Source organism: Oncorhynchus mykiss, chromosome 3 (genome assembly GCF_057628025.1).
Source record: "Oncorhynchus mykiss isolate SJ-2025 chromosome 3, ASM5762802v1, whole genome shotgun sequence".
Lineage (NCBI taxonomy): Eukaryota > Metazoa > Chordata > Actinopteri > Salmoniformes > Salmonidae > Oncorhynchus > Oncorhynchus mykiss.
This window is the reverse complement of record NC_143024.1, coordinates 27,788,045-27,810,957: the sequence shown is the minus strand read 5'-3', so window position 1 is coordinate 27,810,957 and position 22,913 is coordinate 27,788,045. Positions and strand designations below refer to the sequence as shown.

Genomic DNA, 22,913 nt, shown 5'->3' with positions numbered 1-22,913 from the left:
ATGGCACTCCCGTGACACCGTTCCTATATGGCACTCCCGTGACACTGTTCCTATATGGCACTCCCGTGACACTGTTCCTATATGGCACTCCCGTGACACTGTTCCTATATGGCACTCCCGTGACACCGTTCCTATATGGCACTCCCGGAGGCTTAACATTTTGTCCCGCACCATCCTTGTATTGTTTTTCCATTTGATTAATTAAAGCTCAAATAAATTCAGCCATCACACACCGTTTTGCATAGAAGTTGAATGCACTGGTATGGATTAAATAATCCATGAATGTATTAATTCGCCACTAAAGTGATTATAAGACATGCGTAAAGTCCACCCTGCCCCAGCCCTTGTCCCCCATGCTACAGGTATCCCCACCTCACCTCGACTTGGAGATCCACCCGGCGCTGGGTCGGGTCCATCCACCGGTCGGTGTGCAGGTCCCCTGTTGCTTTAAGCAGTGAGTTTTTTCGACCAACAGGAGGCGTGTCTTCCCCACGGCCGGAGCGGAGCGCAGCGAGACGCGAGTCTGAAGGAACCGATCTGGCTCGTCTCTCTATCGGAACAAATCAACTACTTTCTCAGCTCATTCTAATCGAAGGTAAGCGTCGCATCCTTTTTCATAATTGTATGATTATCTGTCGGTTATTTGTGTAATTTGACAGCTTGTACTCCCCTCTGCTTGGGTGTGTAAGGTTCGAATGCGTAGTATGTTGGATTTTACAGGTGAGACAGAAGTGAGAGAATTAGGCTATCCACCTCGTCTCTTTCATCGAAGATATCACACAAAACGTGACGATTATATATAAAACTACGTCTCCCGATTTACACCGGTTCATTTACACTAGTCTATTCGATGATGAATGGTGCATTTATATTTTGGGAATGCGGCGCGTCGTGTCACAATGTGCGCTCTGCGCACCTCTGCCAGTAGAAACAATTACAATGTCTTATAGGTTTCGACTTGTTAGTTAATAGGACAAAACCATGTCGATACGTGACCTGTCTTACTTGGACTCCTATTTAAAATGCGTGTCCCCTCTCGAGTCCCTCCTCTCGTTGCATACAATGTTGTGGGGTTGAAAATACATTATGGGGTCATTAAATGAATACCGTACAAATCGTGGCTGTCAGTGGCGTTGAAGTTATCCGCTTTATGAATGATCCATAGATAATGAGTAATCAGGCTGGGTGGAAAGGAACCGACTGGCTGCGCATGTAAATTCCACAGCTGATGAGCACATAACCCGCGCACACCACAGCCCTAAATCAAGTTTATGATCAGATGGTAGATGGATATTGGACAGTGCCATAAAACAGCACCGATGATGCCCAAAGTGCTATTTGGAAAGCTCTTACAAAGTCACCAGAAAAAGCTGGTCGTTAAACTGGATATGTGTAAGAATCCCTGCAGAAATAGTTTGAGTTTACAACTGGCATCCGTGCCAACTGATTGTGCGCGAGTCACCGCCAACTCCCTACTTCTATTCGCTCATTGCGCGCGACTGGCTTCATGTGTATAACGTTGTAAAGCATTTGCCTTAGCCTACACATGTTAAAGTATGACATTGGCAATGTTTTCATTTAGTAATGGCCACAGAAAATAAGACAAAACATTTCAGTGTAATTGTAGTTATCTTCATGGATCCCATGCGTAATTTCCTCATCGGTCAGCTGAATGGTATTCTCAAACCAGATGGAAAAATATATATATTGGAACGGTTAGTTTAAAGAGAAACGAGGCGCATATTATTTCTTTACAAACAAGTAAACTGTTAAAAGTCACTGCATTTATCCTAAAAAATACCTCAAAAGCATTTATCCATATCTGTCACTCTATTTAATGTACATTTTATGACAGCTATAGGCAATTAAATCACCATAAATCCCTGTCGATCGTTGACTTTTTACTGGGTCATCTCGGCACATTTGTATTATTTATTATTGAGGGAGAGTGAAAAGACAATTTCTTACTCATATATGGACATGGAACGGCACTCGGGTTTTAAGCCAACATGTAAATGCCTAGCTATATTTGTATGTTACACAAGGAATTAAACGAGACATCATATGGCTTTACATAACAGAAGGAATCCGATCACATCTGTCTTTGTAAAGGCAGATTATGCGGTCGGTTTGTCAAACGGAGAAAGAAAGGGCGTAGGCATACTTGGAGTTAGTAAGTAGGCGTTTGTCTTACTTTCAGTCAAGCTGATTGAGTCAATTTGCATTACTCGGAAATATTATTGACGCCGTTGGAGGCTACACCATCGAAAATCCACCCGGGGTCTCGTGCAGCAGTCTCAAACACTGACTGCAATAAAAGTGCTTCACAGCCCCTCGTATATTTCTCGGGCGGCTTGAAACGCAGACGCAAGAAGCTCTCCTGTTCGGAAATACTTGTCGAATGCTCTCGGGAGCTGTTCATTAAATGACGAGGCTATATGCAACTCTGAATATCCAAAGTGAAAAAAGAAAGACAAAGAAACATTAATTGTATCATCAAACAAACATAGGTTAGGCTATGTAAAGTTAGGTCTAATTCGAGTAGTGTTCGAAGGTCACCGCGACGCTGTCCATGGTTCTGAAATCCGCGCTGCACAAGTCTACACATACGGCCAGTGAAGGTGAATACAACTACACCTGGCGTGGTTTTAGTGAAAAGGAACACAAATATATTGCATCTACTGTATAGAACTAATGACACAAATAATATGCTCATGATTAATATCTATATAATTAATACGTATACATTAATGTAACAGTATTATGCATTTAGAGATAAACATGACATCCAAGTGTAATGCATCTTTAATAACTGTTGCCCGTACTTTTGGACTGTGTGTAGGTAGAATAGGCTAGTCCTGTCCGTTTCCAACGTGATGTCGTACCCTGTATGGTCCTGGCGTTTAGATTGTATGACAAATACAATGTTAAAATGGTTTTAGGCCTTCTCTATATCTTAACCACTACAGACAATATTATTTATAATTGCCATCCGTAATCATATTCATAGACTTAGGCCTATGAAACAGAACACATATTCTTGAAATTTGAAGTTAATTTAATGACAGAAATCATGGCCTTCTAATTGAATAACTTCACAAATAATTTAACAACAAGCCTACTTTGATATTGGCTGTATAACTTTTGAATTACATGATCTGAGAATAGACGTATTGCACAACTTTTAATATATATGTTTTTATGAAAGTTCTACAGTGCTATAATACTCAAGCCCATGTTATTGACAATTGATGACCAAAATGGAATCCCTTATTATTCTATGTTTACATTGTCATGAAGTTTAGAAGTACACTACTAAAACAAATCTGAATATAACCAAAAAGGGTTATATTGCTTGCTTCATATATGGTACCCCTAAAGGTTATATTTAGAACCCTTTTATAGGGTTCTATCATCAGAACCCCCAGGGGTTCTTCTTCACTGAACCAAAATTGGTTCCTTATAGAACCCTTGGGTTCCATATAGGGTTCTAAATGGAACTCATTTTGGTTCTATATAGAGCCTTTAGGAGTGCCATATATGAAGCAAGCATAGAACCCTTTTGGTTCTATCCAGAACCTTTTTTCTAAGAGTGTACAATGTCAAAACTAGTAAAAATAGAACATCGAAAAGAAAATCTTTCTCAGTGACAGCATAGCTCTGTGAAAAAAAAATATTAGCTCAGCAATAGGCTATTCATCAAAATTGGATTTGAGACAGTTTTGGTTCACAAACCTCTCACACGACTCCAAGGCTGAGCCATTCCGATCTAGAGAGGCAATCTTTTTAACATCATAGATTGATTTTACAATCGCTCGGCATGGCACCAGTCCACTGTCAGCAGCCACGGCCATTGAATGAACCGAGCAAAACCGTGAATAACATAAAGAAAGTACCGGGTGCCAGCACGAGACACCCGGGGAAAGATGGCCATGTCGATGTCAGATATGGATCGGAAGCGATGTGTGGTCAGCAGCACCTGCGAAATATACCCAATCTTTCCTCTCTCGCGCTCACACTAATCTTGGCTCGACGTCAGATGCTGTGCGGCAGTGCAGCAGAATGCTAGCTTCAGACAGCTGAGACTGCCTGGAAGGTTTAGGCTCGCTAGCCTTCTGCAATTCTGCCAGCGTTCGTCTCTTGAGAAGGGATTCTGACTTGGAAACTCAAACCCCCCTTCTTCCCCCTTCATGTCCATCTCTCTTTCAGACCGCCCGTGAATGGATTTCTCCCGGATTTGCCCAGACTATCATGGATGCCCCACCGTTAGCTGAGTGGGAAGGTTGTTTCTTGGCGCAGTGAGCTGGACACGCAGCGCTTGCTAATGGATCTGGGGAAACGAATGATACCTTCTCCCTGACTGACCATGCCGTGATCTTGCCGTGGGCCGTCACCCTGTTTAACGTCAAAAGAAACATTTCGGGGGAATCTACTGATCCAGGGAATAAATACTGTGGCATCACACAGACACCATGAAGATTACCTCCCCGCTCATAAGTAAAGCGAGATTCAGGTGCACCGTCAGGCTTCTACTGCTGCTATTACTATGTGTGGGATATTCTCGCGGGATGCCACATGTTTTAAGATTTGGTAAGATTGCTATTTTCCTTCTCTGTTAAACATTCTTACTGTCTTGATGTAGTAGCCTAGCTATTTCCTAACTCTGTAACTGTTGTCATTTCATGGCTGGGCGCCATAGCTGTCTTAAATACTTCCTAGTAGACGTGTTGCCGTGACCCCACGGGTCCTCTTGTCCCAGACTTATTGGAGTGAGCGCGTGCGCCCCGGAGCCACATCCCCAAAATAACTACTACCCCTATGCACGGTGTTGTTTACCACAGCTGTCTAGGGACATTGCATTATCTCGTTTGTCCTGAAACCTTCATGCATGATGACATTTCCATGCAGAATGATCCGCCAGCAGACTAGTACAACTGGAGTCCATATAGAAACATATATAGCCTACAATTATGCATAACTGGATTTGATCATCATTTGTGGAACTTGTTTCAAATATGTGATGGAGGAAAAGCAACTTTTCCAAATAGCAGTGTCTGATTATGTCTTCATGCCAAAGTGCCATGTTGTTGGTGAATCATTTATGTTGGAGAATAAATTATTGGTGGAACTTGTTGCTATGGTGCTGATATTTCTAAGTTTGCATAATAAACCTAGTGTGTGTGAGAGAGAGATAGAAATAATGAGAATGAGAGAGAGAGAGAGAGAGAGAGAGAGAGAGAGAGCATGTAGCCAGAAAGCTTGCAACAGTTGGCAACAACGTGGCGCCTATGTTGATCATTACTTCACATTAATGTTAGTTACATAGATATTTGGATCATATAGGCCTATTCATGGCCGACATCAACACAAGACCCATTCTTGCGCGCTAAATCCCCCATCCATTTAAACGCATTTAAACACGTCCATTTCTCGAAGTATGACGTGTCCGATTATGAACAGAAAGAACCCTAACCAACCAAGTCATGTAGTTGAATATGAGTGCAGTACAGTCAATGCCTACGCAACTACTGAACACAGCGAGCCATGATAGTGACAGCCAGCAGCGTGAAGCAAAGGATGCATGCTAGAGTTTGATCTTCCCTTTCGTTGTTCGCTCTGAGTTCGGTACGTTACTATTAGCAACCATTTAAAGGAATCCATTGTTCTAACTGAGCACATCTCTTCCATTGTCGACTCCAAGGAAAGACTGCATAGGCTTACAGAACAAACATAGGGTAGGCTATCAGTATTGCACTGTACAAATTAAGTCTGACGTTTACATACACCTTAGCAAAATACATTTAAACTTAGTTTTCACAATTCCTGATATTTAATCCTAGTAAAAATTATGTGTTATGTCATCTAGGATCGTCACTTTATTTTAAGAATGTGAAATGTCAGAATAATAGTAGAGAGAATGATTTATTTAAGCTTTTATTTATTTCATCACATTCCCAGTGGGTCAGACGTTTACATACACTCAATTAGTATTTGGTAGCATTGCCTTTAAATGGTTTAAATTAACTTGGGTCAAACGTTTCGGGTAGCCTTCCACAAGATTCCTACAATAAGTTGGGTGAATTCTGGCCCATTCCTCCTGACAGAGCTGATGTAACTGAGTCAGGTTTGTAGGGCTACTTGCTCGCACACGTTTTCAGTTCTGCCCACACATTTTCTATATGATTGTGGTCAGGGCTTTGTGATGGCCTCTCCAATACCTTGACTTTGTTGTCCTTAAGCCATTTTGCCACAACATTGGAATTATGCTTGGGGTCATTGTTCATTTGGAAGACCCATTTGCGACCAAGCTTTAACTTCCTGACATATGTCTTGAGATGTTGCTTCAATATATCCACAACATTTTTCTGCCTTATGGTGCCATCTATTTTGTGAAGTGCACCAGTCCCTCCTGCAGCAAAGCACCCCCACAACATGATGCTGCCACCCCTTGCTTCATGGTTGGGATGGTGTTCTTCGGCTTGCAAGCCTCCCCCTTTTTCCTCCAAACATAACGATGGTCGTAATGGCCAAACAGTTCTAATTTTGTTTCATCAGACGAGAGGACATTTCTCCAAAAAGTACAATCTTTGTCCCCATGTGCAGTTACAAACCGTAGTCTGGCTTTTTTTGGCGGTTTTGGAGCAGTGGCTTCTTCCTTGCTGAGCGGCCTTTCAGGTTATGACGATGTAGGACTCGTTTTACTGAGGATATAGATACTTTTGTACCTGTTTCCTCCAGCATCTTCACAAGGTCCTTTGCTGTTGTTCTGGGATTGCACCAAAGTACGTTCATCTCTAGAAGACAGAACGCTTCTCCTTCCTGAGCAGTATGACGGCTGCGTGGTCCCATGGTGTTTATACTTGTGTACCAGTGTTTGTACAGATGAACGTGGTACCTTCAGGCATTTGAAAATTGCTCCCAAGGATGAACCAGACTTGTGGAGGTCTACCATCTTTTTTTCTGAGGTGTTGGCTGATTTCTTTTGATTTTCCCATGATGTCAAGCAAAGAGGCATTGAGTTTGAAGGTAGGCCTTGAAATACATCCACAGGTACACCTCCAATTGACTCAAATTATGTAAATTAGCCTATCAGAAGCTTCTAAAGCCATTACATTTTCTGGAATTTTCCAAGCTGTTTAAAGGGACAGTCAACTTAGTGTATGTAAACTTCTGACCCACTGGATTTGTGATACAGTGAATTATAAGTGAAATAATCTGTCTGTAAACAATTGTTGAACAAATTACTTGTGTCATGCACAAAGTAGATGGCCTAACCGACTTGCCAAAACTATAGATTGTTAACAAGAAATTTGTGGAGTGGTTAAAAAATGAGTTTTAATGACTCCAACCTAAGTGCATGTAAACTTCCAACTGTATATAGGCTACCTTCTGCACTTGCATAGCCCTCAGGGGCTAAAGAACGCAGTTTGTAAAGGGTAGGCAATGTGATCAGCAGTTTTCAGGAGTGTGCTTTAATTGTACATATACAATTATCTGTGTCCTCTCACTGCATCACGGCCGTTCCTGTTATTTCTGTCATTTTCTTTATCCCTCTAAAGAATTTCACATCACCCTGTATTCACCCATCCACTGCAACTGTAGTCTGTTAGTTTTTCAGAAAACACACACACACACACACACACACACACACACACACACCGGAAGCCCTGATTGTAATGCACTGCCACTATGGCAACAAGCTGGGCCTCTGCTGGTACCACGCGCCAATCTGACAGCGCTGTCTCACAAACAGAACATGGAGAGTTGTAGGAAAGCACTAAGTTTTGGTCTACGCTTCAACCACTCTCTCCCCTCTTCCCCCCTGGTAATCCATCTCTGTATGTGCCTCCGGATAATCTTTGTGTCTGAAGATACACTTTCTATACACTCACACTTGTGTTCACAAAGTCATAATCTCCAAACGACCCTTTATATGCCTCGCTAGGATGGGCGCAGCGGCTATACATTGCAGGCCCAGATGGCAAGTTTCACGTCTCACGCCGGTGTATGAGCACTGCTTTATTCTACTAGAGCAGAAACATACTATTAGTGGAAGGCTTGTTAAAGGAGCAGATTTATTTTGGCTACAGTTGTGAAACAATCTCCCTGCTCTTTTTAAAGACCGTGTTATCCTGATTTACACGTCGTTAGGGTTATAGGACATAGTTCTCCTTTTTGAGGACACAACGCAGTATACAGCTAACATCAGCGGAAGCTGCTGGGGGGAGGACGGCTCATAATAATGGCTGGAATGGAGTAAATGGAATGCTATCAAACACATTAAAGACATGTAAGACCATTTAGAAGTAAATAGTAACATTCAATGTTTATGTTAATAATACTATTTATGTGCTTTTATTATTCTGTAATATATACAGTACCAGTCAAAAGTTTGGACACACCTACTCATTCAATTTTTTTTATTTTTTACTATTTTCTACATTGTAGAATAATAGCGAAGACATCAAAACTATGAAATAACACATATAAAATCATGTAGTAACCAAAAAAGTGTTAAACAAATCAAAATATATTTTAGATTTTAGATTCTTCAACGTAGCCACTCTTTGCCTTGATGACAGCTTTGCACACTCTTGGCATTCTCTCAACCAGCTTCATGAGGAATGCTTTTCCAACAGTCTTGAACTAGTTCCCTCATATGCTGAGCACTTGTTGGCTGCTTTTCCTTCACTCTGCGGTCCAACTCATCCCAAACAATCTCAATTGGGTGGAGGTTGGGTGATTGTGAAGGCCTGGTCATCTGATGCAGCCCTCCATCACTCTCCTTCTTTGTCAAATAGCCCTTGCACAGCCTGGATGTGTGTTGTGGGTCAGTGCCCTATTGAAAAACACATGATAGTCCCACTAAGTGCAAAACAGATGAGATGGCGTATCGCTGCAGAATACTATGGTAGCCATGCTGGTTAAGTGTTCCTTGAATTCTAAATAAATCACAGAAAGTGTCACCAGCAAAGCACCCCCACACCATCTCACCTCTTCCTCCATGCTTTACGGTGGAAACCACACATGTAGAGATCATCCGTTCACCTACTCATGGTCTCACAAAGACACAGTGTTTGGAACCAGAAATCTCACATTTAGACTCATCAGACCAAAGGACAGATTTCCACCAGTCTAATGTACATTGCTTGTGTTTCTTGGCCCAAGCAAGTCTCTTCTTCTTATAGGTGTCCTTTAGTGGTTGTTTCTTTGCAGCAATTCAACCACGAAGGCCTGATTCACACAGTCTCCTCTGAACAGTTGATGTTGAGATGTGTCTGTTACTTGAACTCTGTGACGCATTTATTTGAGTTGCAATCTGAGGTGCAGTTAACTCTAATGAACTTATCCTTTGCAGCAGAGGTAACTCTGGGTCTTCCTTTCCTGTGGCAGTCCTTATGAGAGCCAGTTTCATCATTTAGCTCGACGGTTTTTGCGACTGCACTTGAAGAAACTTTCAAAGTTCTTCAAATTTTCCGGGTTGACTAACTTTCATGTCATTAATGTGTTTGATTCCATTCCATTTACTCCATCCCAGCCGTTATGAGCCGTCCTCTCAGCAGCCTTCTGCAAAACGATGTTTAATACTATTATTAGTCATAATGCTTTTTTTTATTCATTTGAACTCAAAAATAAACTAATACTATATTATTAATTGATAGGTAAAGCATTATTGACACAGCCAATCTTATATTGTACATTTAAAATTACTAAAATTACTACTTTAGTTTTGGCTGCATAAATCACTAAGACTTGTTTTACATTAGATAAGGAAATCCTTCAATATGTTTCAACAGAATTAGTTAATTAAGGGATGTGGGTTATTTCTGTGCTTTAAATCAAATAATATTTTTTTGGTCACATGCACATGTTTAACAGATGTTATTGTGTGTGTCATGAAATTGTAACGATTCTCGTCCTCCTCTCCTGAGGAGGAGTAGTCAGAAGGATCAGAGGACCAATGCGCAGCGTGGTACGTGTTCATGCTCTTTATTACAACAAGCGAACACTGAAACAAAACAATAAACAACACGTGAAAATACCATCCGAAACAGTTCCGTGTGGAACACACAGACACAGAAAATAAACACTCACGAAACACAAGTGGGAAAAGGCTACCTAAGTATGATTCTCAATCAGAGACAACGAATGACACCTGCCTCTGATTGAGAACCATACAAGGCCAAACGCAAACATAACATAGAAAACAGAACATAGACAACTCACCCAACTCACGCCCTGACCATACTAAAACAAAGACAAATCAAAGGAACTAAGGTCAGAATGTGACAGAAATGTTTGTACTTAGAAGCTAGAAGCAGAGCTTCCCTATCCTATCGGCACCATCTTGCCTTTTGATCAGTGCAGTCAGCAATCACCTTGTCAGTGCTTCTCAGTCTCTAGTGCAAGGGCGAGTTGTAAATCAGTGCGTGTGTGGGGTAGGGGATCCAGTGTACAACATTGGTACCATAGAAATATAATCTATGGATTATATTTCAATGACTGGTACAGTAGAGTACAATACAGTAGCTGTTCTTCTGTAGAACACAGATGGTGGATGGAAGTGTCCTGTGTGTTCCGTCAGGTCATCACATTCTATCACTGCTCCTGGGATAAAGACTGTAGCCTGGTGGAGGTAGAGACGTTGGCAGCTAGCTAGCTAGCTGGCTGGCTGGCAGGCAGGCAGGCAGGCAGGCAGGCAGAAAGGCAGGCCCCACCCCTACAGCGTTTGACTGAGGACATTGTGTTTATCAGTTAATCAAGAATGACAACCTGATTGTTTTTTTTATCTCCCAAAAGACATCATGTCACTATCCATATCTAGAATTGCTGTCTATATGTTGCCTGAACTGTTGAGCGTCTGTCTATATGTTGCCTGTATACTGTTATCTAAACAGATGCGCTTTGCACAGTCCTCCTGGAGGCTTGATTGATTTAGAATAGGAGGATATGTTTCACTCGTCTGTTCCAATCAGCCTCTACTGTGTTCATCAATAGGGTATAACCTCTGGAAGCTCTGATAAACTGAGCGATGGTAAGGTCAGGTGTGTTCGTCATAGTGTTGTATGTATGGAGGGGCAGTCAGCAGTTTAGTATCTAATGATTATGTACAGCAGAGTAAAATGAGAAATACTCCCAGTCCTTCACACAACAACTTTCTAAAAGCTTTCAGGAAAAAGAGCCTGTCAATAACACAGAAAGCCTGACAACACACAGAACAAAAGCTCCCTCCTCCACCCTCCTTCCTCTCCCCTCAAATAACTTGTAAATAAGAAGATTTGCGGAGAATACGAGCTACTTAGAGACAATGCTTGGCTAAGCGGATCATTGAGAGGCGCGGGGGAGAGTTGGTAGTTAAGTATAAAATGAAGGTGATTGGCAGAACCAGTCTCTATTGAACGCCTGGCTAATGTGTTCATATGATCTGTTTACAGTTTAGCGCCATCGTTAGGATGGGAGAATTGTTAGGACACGCACACACTCGCGCACACACACACACTCGCGCACACACACACACGCACGAAGTGGGAGATATGAGTGATTATAAAAACCAACATGCCCATTTCACACCTGCCAGTAAATGAGCTCTCCAACTGTTCTCACTTGATGGGTTATGTGGCTCGGAGGTGTGAAGCAGACTCTGTCAAAAGAGGGGTTTATACAGCAACTATAATCAGGTAGGAAGTGAAATAAAATTCACTCCGCCACGCTGCAGGTGCTGTTGTGGGAGGATTATTTAGAATATTTACTTGACAAAGAACATGGTGGCATGATAGTGTCCTGATTTATAACTGTGATTCTGCTCTATATTATGCTGTGTATGTACTGTAGCTAGCATGTTGTTTCAGGTCAACTAGCTTCATTGATTCAAAACATGGACTACTGAATACTATTGTTGTTGAGAGAAACAGAAGGAAGGGAAGAGAAAGAGATATGCAGGTAACTGCCAACAAATTGTCTTACAGTTTCCCACAATTATTTACACACGTTTGCTGAATCTTTGGCCCATTTTCCCAAAACACAAAACTACAAACACAACTCTACAAATCTCTAGCAAAAACAAACACTGCCTTCCAGACTTTTTTCTCTTTCCAAAATATATATATTTTTGCATCAAAATGACGTGTCATATGAATAGTCTACCAACCAACAACACACTGATTTGCTCAACACAAAACCCTCCTATGAATATCCCAGCAGTCGGTTTATGCCTTTTGCATTTTCAGTGTTACACTGTAACCGGTTGTAAAGATTGTTACAGCAATGTATACATACTCAAATATACACACAGAAATGCAATACAGTAACAAAAACATTGTAATTTATTTCTCAAATGCTGTATATGTAACACTTTCGATACCAAACAGGAGAAAACCAGGAAAAAACATTCAGTAAGATAAAGGGTTTTCTGTACAAAAATACAAAATGAAAGTGGCTCATTCTTTCAAAACTCTAACAAGAAGACAAAAACACATGCAAAATGTAAGAAAAAAGACATTAGGCTGCATCCTGCCTCCTATTTTGTTCTGGCCACAGCACCTCATCTACATCACAAGCCATGTTCTATCTGGCTAAACAGCAGTGAAAGAATCTTCCGGGGTGACTGAGCCAGCCGCCGAAAGCCCCCACATCCACTTCACCGCAAGCATCTTTCTTTGCCTGGAGAAGACTCATGCGTACGAGGGGATGGCGGTCATACACCTTCCATCACCATGCTGAAAAAAAAATATTAAATTGGGTTTAGGAATGGGGAACATGGTGGGAGGTAAAGAACCCTAAATTGTGGGTGGTCGATGAACCAGTTGCAGACCAGAGCAGCCCGGTAGAAACTCACGTTGTCCCAGATGACAACATACCTGGACTGTTCTGGTCCACCCCTCTGCTCAGCTGGAATGAGGATGCCATGTAGTGTGTCCAGGAATGTGATGAGAAGGGCAGTGTGGTAGGGACCAAGGTTGGCATGGTGATGGAGGACGCCTTGCTGGCTAACGGCTGCGCACATAGCGATATTCCCTCCATGTTGTACAGGGACATTCACAATGACACGGTGGCCATTAATGTTCCGTCCCCGTCCCCTTCTTTTGGCTAGGTTGAAGCCAGCCTCATCAATGTAAATATAAACGTGCTGAATTGCAGCGGCATCCAGCTCCAAGACTCTCTGAAACAGACAACAAGACTATGTGACATAGACCTAGCGCAGTCAATATGGTGAGGCACAATACACTGGATTACAGTACTTTGTAAAAAACTGTAATCACTTACACACTAAAAGTGGTATTTGAGGCACACTCAGTGAAACCATTAACTCATGAACCTAATCTTCAATCAATCAATCAAATGTATTTACATCAGCTGATGTCACAAAGTGTTGTACAGAAACGCAGCCTAAAACCCCAAACACCAAGCAATGCAGGTGTAGAAGCACAGTGGCTAGGAAAAACTCCCTAGAAAGGCCAGAACCTAGGAAGGGGTGGCCAGAACCTATGAGGGGTGGCCAGTCCTCTTCTGGCTGTGCCGGGTGGAGATTATAACAGGACATGGCCAAGATGTTCAAATGTTCATAGATGACCAGCAGGGTCAAATAATAATAGTCACAGTGATTGTAGAGGGTGCAACAGATCAGCACCTCAGGAGTAAATGTCAGTTGGCTTTTCATAGCCAATCATTCAGAGTATCTCTACCACTCCTGCTGTCTCTAGAGAGTTTTAAACAGCAGGTCCTGGACAAGGTAGCACGTCCGGTGAACAGGTCAGGGTTCCATAGCCGCAGGCAGAACAGTTGAAACTGGAGCAACAGCACGGCTAGGGGGACTGGGGACAGCAAGGAGTCATCAGGCCAGGTAGTCCTGAGGCATGGTCCTAGGGCTCAGGTCCTCCGAGAGAGAGAAAGAAAGAAGAGAAAGAGACAGAATTAGAGTGAGCATACTTCAATTCACACAGGACACCGGATAAGACAGGAGAAATACTCCAGATATAACAGACTGACCCTAGCCCCCGACACACAAAATATTTCAGCATAAATACTGGAGGCTGAGACAGGAGGGGCCGGGAGACACTGTGGCCCCGTTCGACGATACCCCCGCACAGGGCCAAACAGGCAGAATATAACCCCAGCCAGTTTGCCAAAGCACAGCCCCCACACCACTAGAGGGATATCTCCAACCACCAACCTACCATCCTGAGACAAGGCCGAGTATAGCCCACGAAGATCTCCCCCACGGCACAACCCAAGGGGGGGCGCCAACCCGGACAGGAAGATCATGTCAGTGACTCAACCCACTCAAGTGACGCACCCCTCCTAGGGATGACATGGAAGAGCATCAGTAAGCCAGTGACTCAGCCCCTGTAATAGGGTTTGAGGCAGAGAATCCCATTGGAGAAAGGGGAACCGGCCAGGCAGAGACAGCATGGGCAGTTCGTTGCTCCAGTGCCTTTCCATTCACCTTCACACCCCTGGGCCAGACTACACTCAATCATAGGACCTACTGAAGAGATGAGTCTTCAGTAAACACACTGCTCAAAAAAATAAAGGGAACACTTAAACAACACAATGTAACTCCAAGTCAATCACACCTCTGAAATCAAACTGTCCACTTAGGAAGCAACACTGATTGACAATACATTTCACATGCTGTTGTGCAAATGGAATAGACAACAGGTGGAAATTATAGGCAATTAGCAAGACACCCCCAATAAAGGAGTGGTTCTGCAGGTGGTAACCACAGACCACTTCTCAATTCCTATGCTTCCTGGCCGATGTTTTGGTCACTTTTGAATGCTGGCGGTGCTTTCACTCTAGTGGTAGCATGAGACGGAGTCTACAACCCACACAAGTGGCTCAGGTAGTGCAGCTCATCCAGGATGGAACATCAATGCGAGCTGTGGCAAGAAGGTTTGCTGTGTCTGTCAGCGTAGTGTCCAGAGCATGGAGGCGCTACCAGGAGACAGGCCAGTACATCAGGAGATGTGGAGGAGGCCGTAGGAGGGCAACAACACAGCAGCAGGACTGCTACCTCCTCCTTTGTGCAAGGAGGAGCCGGAGGAGCACTGCCAGAGCCCTGCAAAATGACCTCCAGCAGGCCACAAATGTGCATGTGTCTGCTCAAACGGTCAGAAACAGACTCCATGAGGGTGGTATGAGGGCCCGACGTCCACAGGTGGGGGTTTGCAGGACGTTTGGCATTTGCCAGAGAACACCAAGATTGGCAAATTCGCCACTGGCGCCCTGTGCTCTTCACAGATGAAAGCAGGTTCACACTGAGCACATGTGACAGACGTGACAGAGTCTGGAGACGCCGTAGAGAACGTTCTGCTGCCTGCAACATCCTCCAGCATGACCGGTTTGGCGGTGGGTCAGTCATGGTGTGGGGTGGCATTTCTTTGGGGGGCCGCACAGCCCTCCATGTGCTCGCCAGAGGAAGCCTGACTGCCATTAGGTACCAAGATGAGATCCTCAGACCCCTTGTGAGACCATATGCTGGTGCGGTTGGCCCTGGGTTCCTCCTAATGCAAGACAATGCTAGACCTCATGTGTCTGGAGTGTGTCAGCAGTTCCTGCAAGAGGAAGGCATTGATGCTATGGACTGGCCCGCCCGTTCCCCAGACCTGAATCCAATTGAGCACATCTGGGACATCATGTATCGCTCCATCCACCAACGCCACGTTGCACCAGACTGTCCAGGAGTTGGCGGATGCTTTAGTCCAGGTCTGGGAGGAGATCCCTCAGGAGACCATCCGCCACCTCATCAGGAGCATGCCCAGGCATTGTAGGGAGGTCATACAGGCACGTGGAGGCCACACACACTACTGAGCCTAATTTTGACTTGTTTTAAGGACATTACATCAAAGTTGGATCAGCCTGTAGTGTGGTTTTCCACTTTAATTTTGAGTGCGACTCCAAATCCAGACCTTCATGGGTTGATAAATTTGATTTCCATTGATCATGTATGATTTTGTTGTCAGCACATTCAACTATGTAAAGAAAAAAGTATTTAATAAGAATATTTCATTCATTCAGATCTAGGATGTGTTATTTTAGTGTTCCCTTTGTCAGGCTGCGGGGACCGTGTGAGGGGATTTATACTACTATCTGTACTTACTGGTGGCACACACGCTGTTTCATCCTTTCCTACACTGAAATTACCCTTGCCTAACGATTGCTTCTGAAGATGGGCTTGCAGCACATTTATCCTTGCCATAAGGCGATCATTCTCCTGTATACTATGAGTACAGCGACTGCAATTGTGGCATCGTGTTAATGTTACTACTTAGCTTCGGCTGGTGGCGGTCCTGACGAACCACGTCCAGATAAAGCATCTGGGGTGAAAAAGTTGAATGAAAAATGTCGGGCGAGGGAAAAACTAAAAATATAAACGGTAATTAAAAAGTAAAAACCGTAAAGTTGGCAGGTAGCAAAGTAAGGTTAGCAACAAACCGCACAGCAGCACCTAAACAAGTCTACAAGTTGTCTTCAGACCAAGTCTTCAAAACTGCAAGCACATTATCTGGTTTTTGGAAAACACTAAAACACAGCTCTCTACATTAGACACATCACTCAAAACTAACAGGTCTTGTGTTTGGTTTGGAAAACACTGCCATTCAAAATGCCACACTAATTTACTGATTACCTGCACCCAGTGTTCATGTTTGAAATCACTTATAGCTAATTTCTTCACTTAGAAATCAGAGCTTGAGCACTATAAATAGGCTTCAGGATGGCTTTCTTGGTTTGGACAACAATGGAGGCCAATTTTGGAGAGAGAGTTAGAGGAAGATGAGTGAGAGTAAGAAGGGGATGAGGACAAGGAGGAAGAGGACAAGGACAAGGAGGAGGATGAGTACGAGGAGGGTGAAGAGGGCAAGGAATGGGACAAGGAAGAGGAACAATCACAGATGAGATCCGGTCCACTTTGGTTAACCCAAAGAGACAGGACGAACCCTAATCGGTTTCTCTTTATAGTAACATTCCTATTTGTTTATCTTCTATTGCATTTGTTTTGTCTGTTACTGTTCATCTCGAAATCTAGGATGAAAATACAATGTTTTGAGAAAGAAATGTAGTTTATTTTTATTTTTACTGTTTATAGTCTAAATATATACTGAATACAGCTGGCTGGATATACGCTGCACCGGCAGGATAGAACAGCAGCATCTGGTAAGACAAGGGGTGCCGAACGATGCATTTTCTTAAATAACAGCTGGTGCACGATATCGAAGGAAGTCTCGAGCTACTGCTCGCCTGAGGTAGAGTATCTCATGATAAACCGTAGACTACACTACCTAGCTAGAGAGTTTATCATCTGTATTTTTCATAGCTGTTTACATACCACCACAGTCAGAGGCTGGCACCAAGAGAGCATTGAATGAGCTGTATTCCGCCATAAGCAAACAAGAAAACGCTCACCTCCTAGTAGCCGGGGACTTTAATGCAGGGAAACTTAAATCCGTTTGACCAAATTTCTATCAGTATGTTAAATGTGCAACCACAGGAAAAACAACTCTGTACAACCTTTACTCCAAACACAGAGACGAATACAAAGCTTTCCCTTGCCCTCCATTTGGCAAATCTGACCATAATTAAATCCTCCTTATTCATGCTTATAAGCTAAAATTAAAGCAGGAAGCACCAGTGACTAGATCAATAAGAAAGTGGTCAGATGACGCAGATGCTAAGCTACAGGGCTGTTTTGCTAGCGCAGACTGGAATATGTTCAGGGATTCCTCCGATGGCATTGAGGAGTACACCACATCAGTCATTGGCTTCATCAATAAGTGCATTGATGACGTTGTCCTCACAGTGACCACACGTACATACCCCAACCAGAAGCCATGGTTTACAGGCAACATCCCCACTGAGCTAAAGGCTAGAGCTGCCGCTTTCAAGGAGCCGGACTCGGAAGCTTATAAGAAATCCCGCTATGCCCTCCGACGAACCGTCAAACAGGCAAAGTGTCAATACAGGATTAAGATCAAATCGTACTAAACTGGCTCTGATGCTCGTCGGATGTGGCAGGGCTTGCAAACCATTACAGACTACAAAGGGACGCACAGTCGAGAGCTGCCCAGTGACATGACCCTACCAGAATAGCTAAACTACTTCTGTGCTCGCTTCGAGGCAAATAACACTGAAACATGCATGAGAGCACCATCTGTTCTAGAAGACTGTGTGATCACGCTCTCCACAGCTTATGTGAGTAAGACCTTTAAACAGGTCAACATTCACAAGGCCGCAGGGCCAGACGGATTACCAGTACGTGTTCTGTGAGCATGCGCTGGCCAACTGGCAAGTGTCTTCACTGACATTATCAACCTCTCCGCTGAACCTCTCAACCTCTCCGATGCTCTATGCTTACTAAATACTTTATTACTACATACATCATTTAAGTCATTTGTAGTGTTGTCAAAATGAGGGGTGTTGTGCAAAACAATTTAATCAGCGATTGGATCATCTCTAACCAATCAGAGTATCAAAGAAAATGACAAATTAGGGTTAAGGAATTTTTGAAAACACCGCTTTATCCATGTGTGTTCTGGCTCCGGCCCAACCCATTGGTTTCTGGGACCAATCAGATGGTCTAGAAATGATCGGGGAGGTACTCAGATCCAGACTCATTGCAGAGAAGAAATTAACAGCCGTGGGCGTGGTGTAACGTTTGGCCAGAGCAAGGAGTTTGGGTCGTCAGGCAACCAGAATTTCCCATAAGTGTTCATTTGGGTTGAGATCTGATTAATGACAGACACACACACACATGCACCCTTTTGAGACCCCTCAACATAATAGTAAACTGGGCATTTTTACACATGATCTTAAGCATGATGGAATGTTAATTGCTTAAATAACTCAGGATCCACACCTGTGTGGAAGCACCTGAATTCAATATACTTTGTATCCCTAATTTGCTCAAGTGATTCCTTTAGTTTGGCAGGTACCTGTATATAGAGAGAGACATAAAGGGATAGTTGGAGTAAGAGGGAGAGAGGAGCAGTTTCTCGGCGGCTCTCACTCTCTCTTTGACCAGTCTATCCACCATGGAGCTGACTGTCCATTTGTCTAGAATGACCCACAACCTCCAGCACTCCTCTGATGGGAACCACTTCCCTTCAGTCACTGTGCGACTGCTCCCTTTGACCTCCTATAGTGGTAACAACATAAAGATACACATAAGTTAGATAAGTTAGATATGTATTAGATTTGATTGTGATAGTATCCACCTCAAAGTGAAACCCAGCCTCAAAGTAAAATCCAACTTTATGATTTATTTAATATATTTATACAGTATATTAGGTATATTCATAATTACACCATATGTTGAAGGTAGTTTAGGTTATTGTGAGTGCATTACCACCTTGTTTTTGCAATCAAATTAGAACATGACAGGATAAACTGATACATCAAATCAAATTGTATTTGTCACATACGCCGAATACATCTGGTGTAGACTTTACCGTGAAATGCTTGTTTACGAGCCCTTCCCAACGATGCAGATTTGGTACAGGGAGTACTAGTACCAGATCAATGTGCAGAGGTACGAGGAAATTGAGGTAGATACATTTAAATTTGATGAGTTTGCAGCATATTTCAGAGATAAGATAGCAAACATTAAGCTTGGTATCAGTCAAGCAAGACCTGATGAGAAGTTTGATGATATGTGCCCTAGCCTACCACGTAAAGGCACTATGGAGTTATTTTCTCTGGTTGACACAGACATGCTCAGGAAAGTGATATCACAACTTAAGCCTTCTACCTGCCATCTCAATCCTATCCTCACAACCGTCTTCAAAACAGTTTTTAATTGCATACCTGAAGAAGTGTAAGCTATTGTTAATCACTCCCTGTTCACGGGCACTTTCCCCACTGCACTAAAAACTGTAATGGAGAAACCCCTTCTGAAGAAAAGTCATCTCGATTCTTCAGCTCTTAGCAATTTTCGGCCAATCTCCAACCTTCCATTCTTAAGCAAAATTCTGTACGAACTGTATTTTAGAAAAGTTCCAATGTGGTTTTTGTGCCCACCACAGCACAGAGACAGCCTTAGTTAAAGTGGTAAAGGATTTTAGAGCCAACACAGATGCCAAACAGCTCTCTGTCCTACTCTTGGATTTAAGTGCTGCATTCGACACGGTTGACCATGGTGTCCTTCTGGACAGACTAAGTTGGTTTAGGACCTATTTTGCCGGTTGAGAGTTTCTTGTCACCCTTTGAGAACATAACTCAGAGAAAATAGATATCACGTGGCGATTTTGGGTCAGGTATTGTTCAGTTTATATACGTTACCCCTTGGCAGCGTTATCAGAAAACACAACATTGATTTTCACTGCTACACAGACAATACACAACTTTACATTTCTGTGTCCTCAGAGGATTTCATCTCCACAGATTATTAAACTGTATTAGTGATTTAAATACTTGGATGGCTCACAACTTCTTCCAGCTAAATCAAGACAAGACCGAGGTACTTATTATTGGAGTCAAAGTACAGAGAGAGAATCTGGCCGCACATTTGAATTCAAGGCCAATAAAGATAAAACATAGGTGTCATTTTAGATTCAACCCAATTTCTGGTCACTCATTAGGAGTGTGACCAAAATAGCTTTTTACCACCTGAGGAACATTGCCAAGGTGTGTCTGTTTCTATCTCAGGCGGATACAGGGAGACTCATTCATACTTTTATTACAAGCAGGCTTGACTACTGTAACGCTCTTCTGTCTGGTTTATCCAAGAAATCAATTGGTCAACTGCCAAACATACAGAATGCTGCAACACACATTACACCGGTTGTAAAGTCTCTGCACTGGCTACCTGTGAGTTTTAGAATTAATTGTAAGATTATTCTATTGGATTTGAAATCAATCCACAATTGTGTACCCCAATATATATCAGACATACCTTTAAGGTATGTACCCAGTAGGTCCCTCAGGTCCTCTGGCACTTGCCTTTTAACTATCACAATAACCTTGGACCAAGAGGCATGGAGAGGCAGCTTTTAGTTATTATGCCCCCAGCCTCTGGAATAGCCTGCCAGAGAACCTAAGGGAGGCCAAAACTGGACATATTTAAAAGGGATCTTAAAACACACCTTTTTAGCTCTGCTTTTCCTTAGCGTGCTTTTCATTCTTTCAGTTTTCAATTGTTTTGTTTGTTTTTCCTGTCTGAAATGTGCTATATAAATAAAGCTTGATTTCATATGTATATGAAAGGGTAAAGTGACTAGGCATCAGGATAGATAATAATACGAGTAAAATAAAGAACAGAGTAGCAGCAGCTAATGATGAGTGTAAAAGTAGTGTGTGTGCGTGTAATATGTATGCATGTGTGTTTTGTGTCGGTATACATTTGTGTGTTGTGTGTGTATGTGAAAGTGTGTGGGTTTTGTGTGGGAGTGTCAATGTAGTGTGTGTGAGTGAGTGTGTATGTGGTGTGTATACAGTATGTAGTCTAGTGAGTGTGTATATTGTGTGTATGCAGTATATAGTATAGTGAGTGTGTATATTGTGTGTATGCAGTATATACCTGTAGTCTAGTGAGTGTTTATATTGTGTTTATGCAGTATAGTCTATTGAGTGTTTATACAGTATATAGTCTAGTGAGTGTGTATGTGATCTGCATATAATATATAGTCTAGTGAGCGTGTATATGGTGTGTTTACAGTATATAGCCTAGTGAGAGTGTATATGGTGTGTTTACAGTATATAGCCTAGTGAGTGTGTATATGGTGTGTTTACAGTATATAGCCTAGTGAGTGTCCGTGGGTCCGTGCAAGATAGACTCAGTGCAGATAGTTTGGGTACCATTAGTGAACTATTTAGCAGTCTGGCTATTTAGCAGTCTTATGGCTTAGGGGTAGAAGCTGTTTCTGAGCCTGTCGGTCAGAGAGATGATGCTCCGGTACCGTTTGCCAGACGGTAGCAGAGTGAACAGTCTATGGCTTGGGTGGCTGGAGTCTTTGGAAAATGCTCAGGCCTACACCGCCTGATATAGAGGTCCTGGATGGCATATGATATATGTTTACAATAACTTTCCAGAGGCATGCAAGCCAGGGGACCTACACATACCCTGGCTTTAATTAGTACACAGACAGAGATGTACATCGTCATATTAGAGGTCAGCTTCACAGGGCGAGTAAGGAAGCTATCATATCAATTACATGCTTGCTGCTGGTGTACTGTGGGCTGAACTGAGTTTGACCTCTATGAAGAAACGAATAATACCTGATGGAACCATCTAGTAGAGAGACTGATATATTTTAAAAAGTGGAGATCTTGCTGGGTTTCTATGTGGTTATGGGTGTGATATCAAGTTTTTGAATCTTTTCAGAAATCAGTGCTTAACTCCAGCATTGGGATTGCTTCTGCTGGAACTATCAGGAATCACAGTAAGACCCAGATGCAGACTGTCAAAGTCTGTTTAATGTTACAACAGGGGCTAAGCAGAAGACAGGTCAGGGCAGGCAGAGGTACAGGTCGGCGGGAAGGCTTAGGGTCGGTCGGGGGCAGGCAGGTGTCAAGAGTTTATATATTATGCCATCAGAACCTCTCGCACCAATAACTGCTTGGGAAGATGGGTCAAAAATGGTGTATAAAAATCAATTTTAAATCAATTGAATGTCTTAATGGTGTGATAACTGTAGCTCACACCGTCGGTGGCAAGTATAATGCATCCTATGCTAGTCAATGGAGAGGGGTGTTTTATGACATTGAGATGTGGGCATCAGTAAAACATTTATCTGTTGCCAAAGGAGCAACATTTAACCAACGTTGTCGCTGTTAAATCACAGACTACAGCCACGGTTGGTGATAAACCTGAGGGGCAGAGGAGAGTTATAAGGAACGATATCACACAGACGCACGTGCGCACACACACACACACACACAGTGGTCTAAGACACTGCATCTCAGTGCAAGAGGCATCACTG

General features: G+C 42.9%; 1 protein-coding gene across 2 annotated transcripts in view; it reads left to right on the top strand.

Moving 5' to 3' along the window:
- The first annotated feature begins 385 nt into the window (after positions 1 to 385).
- The window catches only part of LOC110512031 (glutamate receptor ionotropic, kainate 2), a 229,455-nt gene continuing 206,927 nt past the window's right edge, over positions 386 to 22,913 (top strand). Inside the window, exons 1-2 of one of the 2 annotated variants that reach the window (XM_036970551.2) lie at positions 386 to 595; positions 4,210 to 4,590. In XM_036970551.2, coding sequence (XP_036826446.1) covers positions 4,473 to 4,590 — 118 coding nt within the window. In that variant the 5' untranslated portion in view covers positions 386 to 595; positions 4,210 to 4,472. The remainder of the gene's footprint in view (positions 596 to 4,209; positions 4,591 to 22,913) is intronic. The other variant, XM_036970556.2, reaches the window with a different exon arrangement.